The 12,978-nt window shown below is 49.1% G+C and overlaps 1 protein-coding gene across 1 annotated transcript in view; it reads right to left on the bottom strand.

The window, feature by feature from the left end:
* The window catches only part of Prep (prolyl endopeptidase), a 95,102-nt gene that overhangs the window by 65,134 nt on the left and 16,990 nt on the right, over positions 1-12,978 (bottom strand). Inside the window, exons 3-6 of the mRNA XM_032888595.1 lie at positions 7,439-7,572; positions 5,672-5,802; positions 4,027-4,236; positions 773-894 (exon numbers count right to left, since the gene is read on the bottom strand). Coding sequence (XP_032744486.1) covers positions 773-894; positions 4,027-4,236; positions 5,672-5,802; positions 7,439-7,572 — 597 coding nt within the window. The remainder of the gene's footprint in view (positions 1-772; positions 895-4,026; positions 4,237-5,671; positions 5,803-7,438; positions 7,573-12,978) is intronic.

Raw genomic sequence — 12,978 nt, 5'->3', positions numbered from 1 at the left:
GAACGACTTAAACTACTACACGTGAAGACACGGGGACAAGACGCTGCCACTGTTCTTGTATCCCTCCAACCAGACTTGGAAGTAAGGAATTTAAAATTTAAAAGGTTCCTCTCCTGCCAAAGTCCTGCTAGCTTTTCAGAAGAGAGAGAGTGCCCCGGCTTGCTAACAGGTCTCTGGTGGATTCTTACCCACAGTGGGATGTTACATCCCAACCTCAATAAAAAACACACACACACACAGGATGCTCCCCTTCCGTCATCAACAACTCCTCGTACACAGATGGAAACTTGGGCTCTTACTGTGAGAGCACCGATGGACCCTCACGGCTGACTCTCAAGACGCAGAATACAAGACCCACCCTCAATGCGTGCATGAATCCTTATCGAGTGGGGAAATGTCTACAAGATGCCTGGTGAGAAAACACGGCACCAATGAAGAAAGAACACTGAGAGGCTCGGTCACTCCCTCTCGCCTGAGGGCAATGGGAAGCATCCTAGAAGACCACGGTACAAATCTCTGGGATGCCCATGCTTTCTTTATGTCACCATAACCATAAGCAGCTTTTGCTTTTATTAAGACTTTAATGCTGAAATTAACAGTTAAACGACTTACCATCCTCACTCTTAGTAATCCATTTGAAGAGCAGTGTTTTAAAGTCCCACGCTGGTACTTCACAGCTATTAGAAACCCTTATTAGAAATATTCACATCCCTACTAGAAATATTTACACAAGTACCCGCGAGGCGCGTCGTTGAGGACGAGCATACCATACCTCGGCTCCTCCCATCCATTTAGGCTCATTGGGGAACTCGGCACACAGAATGTCTTCTGACTGATCCGTCCCCAAGACGTGGTAACAGAGCTTCTGGTGGAGATTGGTGGACGTCTCGGTGCCTGAGGAACAGAACGCACTTGCTGAAACGCAGTTGGCAATCTTAAGGAGGCCTACCTCCATCGGGCGAGGCTAAGAACATCTTGGGTGTCGAGAAGACGGTTGCGGGACGCGGCGTGAAAAGACACAAGGGCAAACGCCAGCAAGTGAGGAGAGGAGTGAAGTTACCACTGGCGGCCTACAAAGTGAAAAAAAAATCCACCACCAATCTAACAAAGTAGCACAAGGTCCATACGGAAAATCGTCAGCACCCAAAAGAAGTGAAATAAGTAATAAATGGAGACACCTCATGCCCATGGAGGGAAATCTCAGTGCTACCAATGTGTCACCTCCTCCCAACATGACCTTTAGCCACAAGGCCAGGACCCCAGTATCTCAATCTGTGGATAGACAGGAACTGCCCTGGTGGCGTTTGTTTGTTTTGTGTCAGTCTGACACAATCTGGAGTTATCTGGGGAAAGGAACCTCAACTGGATAAACGCCTACAGGCAATCTGATGGAGGGATTTTCCTGATCGATGATTGATGAGGGAGGGCCAGGCCTACTGGGCCCAGTGCCACCCCTGGGTGTATAAGAAAGCAAACTGAGCAAGCCACGGGGAGCAAGCCAGCAAGCAGCATTCCTCCGTGGTCTCTGCCTCAGTGCCTGCCTTGAGGACCTGCCCTGACTTCCCTCAGCGATGGAGTATTACCTGGAAGTGTAAGGCGAAATAAACCCTTTCCTCCCCAGATGCTTTGGCTCGACATCTTTATCACAGCAACAGAAACAAAAATACTCAGAGCCACGGCCAGCACTGAAGGTGAAGAAAAGGTTGGAGGCCTGACCCCAGCTAACTCTGTTCCGGCAGGGACGGTGGTGTCCACCTGTCATCCCAGCACTGGGGAGCCAAGGCCACTGCAGCCAGCTCTACCGGGCAAGGCACTGCTTTAAAATAAAACAGGAGGGAGGTGGAACACTGAGGATAATGGACCTCCCTCTTACAGACAGAGAAGGGCACTAAATGGCGGAAGAATTGATTAGCTGGAGGGGAGGAAAGGGCACCAGGGAGGATGGGAGGGGTGAGGGTGGGGCAGTGAGCAAGAGAGAAGCACAATAATCAACGCCTACGAAGGGGTCGCGTGACGCCATGACCTTGAATTAAGACGTGGAAATGAACAATTAGTTGAAAAGAAGAAAACGCTACAGGACTCGTGATGGTGTGGAACATACAAGCAAAACACACAGGCAAGCAGTTTAACAATGGGATTGAGAGCCCAGACATAGACCCACGTGAACGCAGTCCGTTGATCTTTAATAAACGAACAAAGAAGGAAATACGATGTGATAACGAGCTTTTTAACAAACGGTACTAGAAAACCGAAAAACATCGCATGTCTGGGCATAAACTTTACATTCCTCACGAAAATTAACTCAAAAGAAGATCACGGACCAAAATGTAAAATGCTAACCAATGAAGGATAGTGTGGGCGAAGTCTAAGTGGCCCTTGGGGTAGGTGCCCCATTTTTAGATATAAAAGGTCACTGATGAACTCGGCCATCAAGATAAACAATCTGTGGATGAGGGCCACACATCCTGTGTCACCAGGAAACAAATCACAAGAAAACACAGCCAGCACAGAGCTCCCCAAACCCTGAGAGCATCGCAGACACTGGGGGGCCAGCCAGGGACCCTCAACAGTTTGCTAGTGGGGGAGGGGGGCCCAGGCTTTGGAGGATGGTTCTTAGGGGTTCCTCCCCCTCAGATCTGGCAACTGTGATGCCTGGACTTCATCACGCAAAGGCTCACAAATGTCCATCCGTGATGGCAACTTGGTACACAGCTGCTAAAAACAAGGAAAGCTTCCTTGAGCTAAGGAAGGGATAAATATGACAGACCGTGAAATGTTCCCCCTTATTAAAAAGAAGTGCTCCTCGGAGGGCCTAACGGCAGGAGCTGAAGAGGCTGTGTCTGTAGAGCTAAAACTATCCAGACAGAAAGGGCCAGTGGTGCCCAGCACGGCGGCACATGCCCGTTCCCTGTACCTGGGAAGCTAGGGCAAAACGATCTAAGTTCAAGGCCAGTTTGGGCAACACGGTGAGACCCTGTCTGAAACGGCAGAAAAAGAAATGGTCAGGGTTGGCACTAGGGAAGGGAGGGGAAACCGGTGGAGCATAAAAGATTTCCAAGGCACTGAAATCAACCTCCATGATAACAGCCATGGTAATGCCTCACAGCTGAGTCCAAGCTACGGACTCTGGATGACGACGGCCATGGCAGATTAGCTCATTTTAAGTTATTAATTATTCCTCCCTCTGGTGACGACACCAAGGATATATGCATGCATATCTCTATTAACCCTTCTGTGAATTTTAATTGTTTTGATATTTATATTATTTTAATTATTTTAAATTAGTTTTTAATCAATTATTTATTTATTTTTAAAATGCTAGGCATCACCAAGGAGATATATATATATCTTTATTAATTCTTCTGTGAATTTTAATTTTTTAATATTTATATTATTTTAACTTACTGTTTCAAATTAGTTTTTAATTATATTTTTTAATTTATTTAAATTATTATTTTTTTAAATGCTAGACATCGGCTGCTTATCACCAAAAAGCAATTCACATATACTGCTGATCCTGAAGACTGGTGTGAGACTAAACTTCATTTTCTCACTGTGAAAATGTACCAAGCAATTTTGGGACAACACGTGATACAAGGCAAAATGTGAGAAACACGTTATGGGTCTTAAGAACCCATGCTCTTTTAGGAACGCTGGTAGGAAACATGAAAACTGCTCATGTCAATCCCAGAGCCCTCCACACGGCACCAAGAAATCAGCAAGATTACAGCTGGGAGGCGCTGGCCTTCTTAAACCAGTCACAATTACTAACCAACCTGCAGCCACGGGGTCACCGCCAGCCACCAGTGCTGCACGCGGTCAAAGGACACGGCCAGAAGAACACAAAACTGTAAAAGGTTTTGTAACTTGATCGATGGGTTGATGGATAACACGTGTGTTGTGATGTGAAAAGATCAGATACATTCAGGACCGTAAGCGGCGTCCGTCAACCCAGCTTCCCTTTTAGTTACAAGAAGTCATAGTCTTTAATTCAACCGGGCTTCACTGTAGCGAATATTCACGTACCGTCGCTCTTGCCGTCCTGCTGTGGGTACGAGTTGTAGAACATTCCCTTGCCATCGTGCGTCCAGGCCATACAGGTGAACTTGACTCTCTCCAGCACGTCGGGAAGCTCTTTGGCACCGTCGACCTTCATGAACTTGATGGTCACCCAGTCTGAGCCGCTGGCGCTCAGACCATAGGCGAAGTATTCACCATCTTCGCTGAAGGCATAACCTGTGGGGCACAGAGAATGGCCGTGTGACCTTCGGGTACAACTCTTAACCTTGCCTGCGGTCATCACCCACACAGTCCAAGCTGCCTGTCATAGCATGGGGACCAACCCCAGCTCAGCTGAGGCTGAAGGAATTACCATTAAGAAGACAAAACCCCCTTAGGCCAGACTCTCTCCCTGGGTAAAAGGAAACCTTGGAATATATTGTCCATTAAGATGCTTCTGTATGAAAGTTTTACAGCTCGATGAGTAGCTCGGTTAAAAGCAGAACTCATCCGGGACCTACAGCATATTTTATTTATACTGTGAAGTGAGTAAGTACGGGGAAATCTGCTTTTATAGTAATGACTGGATTATGATACGTAGCATGTAATAGGATTAAATTACAGCCATTAAGTAATTTTTGGGATGGACTCCAAAGCACTTGAAATCACTCTCTACATCCTAGTTTTCGGGGCACCACAGACATTCAAAGATTAATAACTAGAGCACTGAATTCATTTTAAATCACAGATTCAAACTCATGGAGACACTAACATCCTCTTATCAAAAAAGCTGGTACCCCACTTCCAATACGTATCATCATTTATATATTAAGCCTACTTGGGGGTGAAGAGGACCACTAAGTAACAAAGGCATAGCTGGAAACGGTTAAGAAATGGTCTTTCCACAGATCCAATGAGATGGGGCCCTTTGACTCCGCAGTGGAGTAATAAACATCACCGCTCAAGCTCACGGTTCTAGCGGACCAAACCTGTACGGTGCTTTAGCACAGGACCGTGGGACACGCTGGTCTTCCTTAGGATTAGCTGGTCTATTAGGCAGCAATTTGACTGTGTAACTATTAAACCCCAGACCTTGAGAACAACACACTTCTTCCTTACACAGAACAAATCAAGGTTTATCTTCGCTACAGCCTACGGAGGGGATTGCACTGGGAGCAGGCTTAATGCGGACACACAGCCCTTGCAGGCGAGATGCTCTTGGACTCAGCTTGTACAACAGCATCTTCAGGATCAGGGCACCAAGTGGGTTCGATTCCACGAGACTGAGTGCTTCTGCTCTTTATTCTAACAGACTGTCAATGCCTACATTGCCATGCTCCAATCACCCGTCCACTTTATAGCTGGAAGATTCTTTGCAGGGCTCCTGTTTCCTGCAAGAGGGCTTAAGTGTTTCTAGTCAGGTTAGAAGTTATGGAGAATAGGAATGACACTTCAACATCCCAGAAGTTATTGGATCTAGTGTGACTTTCTCTCCACCTCTGCGTCATGCCATCAGAGTGAGAAAGGTGGACGTGACGATTCCCGTGGTCTAGATGTAGTGTACAAGGTTAGCTTTCCTGATAAGATGTGTGCATCTGTTCTACAGAATGGTGCACAGCCCGCTTGGCGTCTCGACCTCAGGCTCCCGGGGACCTGGCTGTGCAGCACCTACCTCGGAGTGCCACCGTGCCGTCATCCGACAGAGTGTTGGGGTCCAGGAACACTCTGGCTTCCCCCTCTAAGGAGTCCTGTACATATAATACTCGCTGGTTCTGCAAACCTGTATTGTAAAAATAAAAATACCTGGGGACAGAAATTCCCTGTATTTAGCTGTGGCATTTTTCTATTTGCGAGAAGAAATCAAAAACACACGTAGGAGCAAGTTTCACAAGACCACACCCAGGGGGAAACAGCCGGTATGAGACAGTCAGAAGGAGGACTTCAGTAGGTAAAAACTTGAACTGCCTTGGGTGTATGCAAACGGCTTATATTGTAGTTTGGAGAGCGAGGTAGAGACAGAGCAGTCGGCTAAAAATGGCACTGGCAGCCAAATGAAGCCGCGACGGTCTCTTCCCAATGTGGGAAGAAAGCAGAGTTTCTACTGTAAAATTCTGGTCTGCGTCCACAGCCTGGCTGGCTGCCTGCCAGGTGTGAAAGCCGCACGCCTCTGCAAAGAGAAGGGTTTGTGCGGGGCCACCAAGTCCCTACGCTCACCAAACACCCAGGTGGACAGGGCTGTGTTCCCCTTAGACCTAGGAAGGCGGGTGCCAGGCAGGGCGTGGCACACAGAGGGCATCCCTTTGAGGTAGGACGGGGGTTGCGGGGGGAGCTAAGGAATTCCGGGTAGATGTGTGGACGGCGCATCCACAGAGAATTCTTTTAAAAAGAACAACAGATTATGTTCAAGTGGGTGCTAGAAACGGTTAGAACAGAAGGGCAAAATTCACAGGCCCTGCTTTGTAAGCCAGCCATGGATAGAAAAAAAAATCTCCTATAGTAAAATGTTTTCAAGTACTACAAGTCAAAGTTACCATTGTTTACAAATCACAGGCTCTCCACGTAACCAAAGGTAATAAAGATTTACTACAGTCTAGTCTCACAGGCCTCATCACTGCCAAATTTCTTAACTGCTATTTTATGGCGGTGGAAAGCACTGAGCGGGACAAAAACTATTCTCACATTCAAACGCAACAGTCACTTCCTTTTGTAAACTGCTCGGTTCACATGTGCACCTCTTTTGTTTGAGACACAGTCCCACTATGCACCAGGCTGGCCTAGAACTGAAAGAGCCCCTTGCCTCTGCCTCCCGAGTGCCCCGCCACACCTCACTTGGACTTGGCATTTTAAGCGCTCAGGGGAGCTGTGGAGATGGCTCAGTGGGTGAAATGTTTACCGCATGAAGTCCTGAGCTGGAATCCCCAACACCGACACAAGCTAGGCACAGTGGCCGTCATGTCTTACTCCCCAGCTCTGGTAAGCTCCAAGTTCTCAGAGAGAGCCCGTCTCAAAAATCAGGGTAGAAGGAAAGTGGTGGCGTGAGCCTTTAGTCCTTCAGGGGGCAGAGGCAGGCAGATCTCTGTGAGTTTGAGGCCAGCCTTATCTACATAGTGAGTTCCAGGACAGTCAGAGCTATGTAGAAAGACCTTATCTCAATGGAGAGGAGAGGGGAGGGGGTGAGGGAGGGGGGGCGAAAGGGGAGGGTGAGGGAGGGAGGGAGGGGGGGAGGGGGAGGAGGGGGAAGGGGAGAGGGAGGGAGGGGAGGGATAGAGGAAGAAACAAACCTCTCGCACGTGCACTACACATTCTCTCTCTCTCTCTCTCTCTCTCTCTCTCTCTCTCTCTCTCTCTCTCACACACACACACACACTTTCTCTTGTTTTTTAAAGACAACATGAAGCTAGAGCGTGGAAAGAACACAAAGACGTTCAAGCCCACGTACCGCTTTCCTTTCTTGAAGTGGCAGCTGTACTTGGGGTAGTCATACAGCTCAGTCATCCTCTCCTTGTATAGACCTCTGATTGGACACTGCTCAAGAAACGGCACTGTGATCTTGTTCTGTGCCTCCACAAAAGCCTGCAGAGAATTAAAGGGGACAAAAGGCAAGTCAAATGCAAAATTCCCCATGTAACACACTATTCCTTAGCACCAATCAGCAGAAGCGTAGTTTTGAAGATGAGTGTGACGGCTCGAGGCATGTGTAATCCAACGGTCAGGAGGCTGAGGCAGGAGGACCACAGTGACTTCAAAGCTGTGTGTGTGTGTGTGTGTGTGTGTGTGTGTGTGTGTGTGTGTTCACGCCACAGCACCTGTGTGGATGTCGAGATAATCTGCGGAAGATGGTTCTCTCCTTCCATTATGTGGGTCCCAAGGATAGGACTCGGGGCACCAGGTTTAACTGAACTATCTGTGCAGCCCAAGAAGATTCTCTCACAAGGCCACTTCCACATCTAAGCAAGCTGCACCTTGATGTAGTCTGAAAAGCTATTCAACGTCATACAGCTAGGGAGTGGATCTGGCTTTTGAATCTCCATTCTTTTTTTTTTTTTTCCTTTTCTTTTTTTCGGAGCTGGGGATCGAACCCAGGGCCTTGTGCTTGCTAGGCAAGCGCTCTACCACTGAGCTAAATCCCCAACCCCTTGAATCTCCATTCTTAACAAACCCACTGTACCACACCACACACTGGTAACCCTATCAATACATGTATTTATAAACCCCAAGGGTCCAGCTTCAAGTCCCGGGTCAAACATAGGAGAAAATGCTTAAGCATTATTTCAATGACTTTTCTCATATAATCTAAAACCTACCACCGTGCCAACCCCAGGCAAAAACGTCACTAGAATGTGTAACTAAACTACTTAGGTATTTAGAAAAATTGTAGTGGCAGGGACTAAGAATCAATAATCTTATGAAGGTGTCAGATCGCAGGAGTTTCAGAAAGCTGTGAGCTGCCATGTGGGTGCTGGAAAATGAACCCCAACCCTCTGGAAAAGCGTTCAGTGCTCTTAACCCCTGGGCCATCTCTCCAGCCCCACCATCATGGTTTATAAGAAAAGGAAGAGGACCCCAGGAAGTCAGGAGAGCCTGGGGATAAGGCAGGAGAAGGGCCTCATTCATACAGCCAGGTTACAGGTTCTAGCTACATACACTGATTGTACAGAACACTGGGCTTCACTGTGGCTTCTTCATACATGCATATGATACACTCTGATCTAGTCACTGAGCACCCTTCTCTAGAGGCGTGGTTTAGAACACGGTACAAATCCTGCCTCTAGGGTTCATGTGTGCATGTTGTTAGAAATGAAGCAGGTGCCATATTCAGTAGGTCTCATCAGGCGTCTACTGATCGATAAGCAGCCAGAAGAGGTCAGGAAGTAACGGAGCACATGATGTGCCGGACGGTACAACCCAGCATCACCTCCAGTCCACTTCTGGGTGCCGCTCAAGCTAGCAGGGCCCATCTAGGCTCTGCTGTTCTAAGCAGACAGATAATCCCGGGTTCTCCTCTAGGAACTGGCAAGTCCTGCTTTGGAGAACCACAATCCCATGTGTGGGGCAAACAGTGCCAAACTCATTAATGTTTACGACTTTAAAGGAGAAGAATACTGCAAATGGATATTGCGATTAGCAAGGTTTATGCAATTCAAGAAACATGATTCAAACTGTCCTGAGACATGTCTGCTCCTGGAACACCAATGAAATGAACTTTAGTGGTATCCTTACGCCGTGGTCTGTCGTGAGTTCCCTCTCCGAAGTGAATAGGTGTGGGTGTGGCTTTGCCGAGGCCAGAGGTCAACACTGGGGTCTTCCTCAGCTGCTCTCCATCTCAGTTTTTGAGACAGGGTCTGGCATTGAACTTGGAGCTGTCGATTCAGCTAGAGTAGCCAGCCAGCAAGCCCCAGAGACCCTCCTGCATTTGCCTCCCTCGTGCCGGGAATCCTGGTATGAGTGGCCACGCCTGGCTTTTTTTTGGTTTTGCTGGACACCTGAACTCGTGGTTGTGTGGCAAGACTTTGTCGCTCCAGTTCCTGGAGTTTTTATATTTTTAAAAGGGCTGGGGGCAGAGGGCTACTTGGACATGGCACACTGGTGATGTCTGCATTTGAGCCCCAGGGCTTCAAGGAAAGGAAAAAAGGGAAAGAGGAGAGAAGAGGTTTGGGAAAAAGGAAGGAAGGAGGGAAGGAAAGAAGGTAAAGAGGGAGGGAGGGAGGAGGGAGGGGGGGAGGGAGGGAGGGGGGAGGGGGGAGGGAGGAACTGGAGATGTTCAGAGCAAGCCACATGGCTGTGATGGCCAGAATTGCTGCTGTGTGGCCCTGCCCACTTTGCTGACGCCATTTGACCTCCCTGAAGAGTGGGAAGTGGAAACCGGTTGCAGCCCACAGTAGCAGCAGAGTAGAGATCAGTGTGTGTCCAAGAGCCTGACCTAATTTAGAGAACGCCACGCTTGCTTCAAAGACGGGGAGACGGGGGCGTGTGGTGTTAAAGCCACCCGGCCAAGTCCAGCATCGAGCTGACTCAGCAGTCTGTTACTAACTGACCGTATTATAGGGTATAATATGTGTATTACAATACAGTTGACTTATCAGCAGCACACCGGGATTGCTGTACACCAACAATGGAGACAGTGACACACAGCGGCTGCGGAGATGAGAGAGAAGGGGCCGGCGCCTGGGCCGCCTGTGAAATTGTCCGCCAGCCATGTGGCTTTCCGCAGGGTCTAGCACATGCTAGCAGGCGAGGCAGGGCAGAGGTGCAGGCAAAGCCAACGACGGCCCTAGGCAATAGCAGAGCCTCTCAGGCAGGAGGAAGAGGAAGAGCGGAGGAGGCACCGACTGCGTCTGCAGGACCTGGTGCCTGGGAAGCTTAGCCTTCCACCCAAGTGTGAGAGACGATAGTGGGCAAGGAGGCAGGAAATGTGGTCACCATCTTTAGAGATCACACCATGGGATGCAAAAGTGAAGAAAGAGCCACTCAGGCAACCAAGGCGGAGGTCCAGGTTAGACACAGCCAAGCTGGGCTCTGAGGAACGTAAGCAGGGATGGAGTGGACCGAGAGAACAGGCACGCTGCACATTAGTCTGCGGTGTTAATGGCAACTTTCTGGAGGGTCTTGCCAAGAAAGAGGAGCTATGCCAAGATGGTCCAAGAAAGAGAAGCTAAGTGGGGCTCCCAGCAAGCTGAGGATCCTGCCAGGTGCCCCACCTCCACCAGGGGTGCTCCATTCTGCACGTCCCGGTGTCAGGCGCCTTCTGGCCTCACAGGGTCGAAAGCTGGGGCTGCCCAACAAACTGCTGGGCTCAGTTCTTCAGAAAGGTAGAGAACTGTGTTTCTCTCTGCTTCTCCGAGCTGCCCCACACCCTCTGCCTTAAGGACCACAACAGACGCACCCACTGTGAACATACTACTGCCTTTCCCCATAGAAACCGGTCGTGCAATTGCTACGCTAGGCAGAATCATGCTATAGGGAATTTTAAATAAGGCCAGTCTTGTCGTCGGTTACATTGGTCGCAACGGTTACTCGATTTATTTGAGCAGAGCGATGTTTAAAAACTGAAGTCGAACACTGAGATGGAAAACGGAAGTGTCCAGATATTAAACTTCTTCACTGGACCCTTCTTTAAGTTGGGGAAAGAAAGCCCTGTGATATGCATTCTTAACATAACTGAAAAGCAAAAACATGGCTTCCTGCCTAAGAGTGGCGTGTTTCAGGGCTGACAATTCACTACCGCCCATGCCTTCAAAAGGAGTGTTTCGAGCTGTCACAGACACCGTTGTACTATCACAGGCAAGACAATCAAGACTGATGAACAGCCAGGCAGGGACAGACACTTCTCCATCTCACGCAGACAGAATCTAAAGAGGTCACACTCTTCAGGGACGAGGAGTAAGACGGAAGTTATCTGGGGTCAGAGGTCAGGGTGGCAGGCAGCGGGTGGTAAAGGGGAAATACTGGTCACGGAATGCAAAAGTTAGGAGAAAAAGGTTCAGGTGACTGAATATAGTGACCATTCCGTATTCCTGGAAACTGCTTAGAGCAGATTTTAAGTGTTCTGATCACCAAGATAGTTAAGCATGTGAGGTCACGTGTTAATGTGACACGGACGTCTCACAGCGTTTAAACACACGAAAACAGAACGAAAACTACAAAGGCCAGTGGTTTTTACCAGTCAACTGAAAACACACATACGCTTAAGGAGCGGACGCAGAGCCAACGACCGACTGCCTTGGGAATGCATTCTGCCTTTCTGAAGCGGGGTATGAATAAAAACGCAGCTCACTAAAGTAAGACAGACTCACGGTCTCTGGTTCTTGCCAAGGAGTAAGCATGATGCCCACAGTGACTCGGTAACTAACAGGCTCCACATAACATGATAAGCAAGAGAGAGATGAATCAGGGACAGAACACGCTGTGAGAGCAAGGGAAGGAGGAGCCACTTCCAGGGCATCAGGGTAGCAGTGTGGCCTGCAGGCTGCTCAGTGACCAGGGGGCACGAGGTCCTCCACATAAGAATTAGTCCTGCCCTTTCAAACACCACCACCAAGTAAGGATCACGTTGCGACAGGCCACAGGCCGCAGACTAGAGCAATTCCTGCTGCGTATACAATTGGCCCTCCACACCCTCACCTGGACTCCATTAATCACGAGCCAACAGAATTTGGAGAAAACAACTGCACGTATGTAGGTCTTTCCCTCCCTTGCCATCAGTCCTTAAACAACACAAGTATTTACAAAGTTCTGTCTAAGGTCTTGTTAGTAATCTTGAGGACATCAGGAGCCGGAGCATCTGAAGACTGGCGTTCAAGGAAGGTCTTAGACTCAGTCCCCTGCACACACTCGGTGAGTAACATAATTAGCCAGTAAATCAGCTTCTGGAGGAAGTGGCTGGGGTCCAGCACCCTGGCAGGAAGCTCCAGTCCAGCCAGAGTGCAGAGCTGAGAGTCCAGGGAACCAGTGGGGATGTGTGTTTGGATCCCTTCTACTCTAGCAGAGCTCAGCAGCTCCTGTGCCAAGGCAGGGACACAGGCCTGGGTGGCGGAGCTCCCTCCCATGGCCAGAGGACTCAGGACCTGGGGTGGGGGTGCGGGGCAGTCACAGAAGCCTGGAAGCAGGGCGAGTCAACAGTGAGATGTCTCTGCTTTTCAGGAAACACATCTAGAAACTGAAGCTAGAGGAACAAGGCTGCGCTTTCCAAGACGATGTGAGAAGCCCAGTTTCTAAACAAGCAGTGCCTCAGACAGCACGGGAGCCTTCACCCCTGAGAGGCAAAGCTCCTTCAGCTGTAACAGTGACGATTGCCCCTCAACTCCATTAGGTGCCTTTCCTCTCTGGGCCCACAGGCCTCTCATGCCTGGAAGTCGCTGACTGAAGCCAGGCCCCAAAGCCTTTGAGCTGCTATCACTGGAACCCCAGGGTAGGCACCTGTCTCCTCTCTCCAGGACCACTTGTCTCAGATTAGGAGGCCCATGGTCAGCAGGCCAAGTG

This window comes from Rattus rattus, chromosome 18, assembly GCF_011064425.1.
Source record: "Rattus rattus isolate New Zealand chromosome 18, Rrattus_CSIRO_v1, whole genome shotgun sequence".
Taxonomy (NCBI): Eukaryota; Metazoa; Chordata; class Mammalia; order Rodentia; family Muridae; genus Rattus; species Rattus rattus.
The sequence above is the reverse complement of the archived record's forward strand: the minus strand, read 5'-3'. Positions and strand labels throughout refer to the sequence as shown.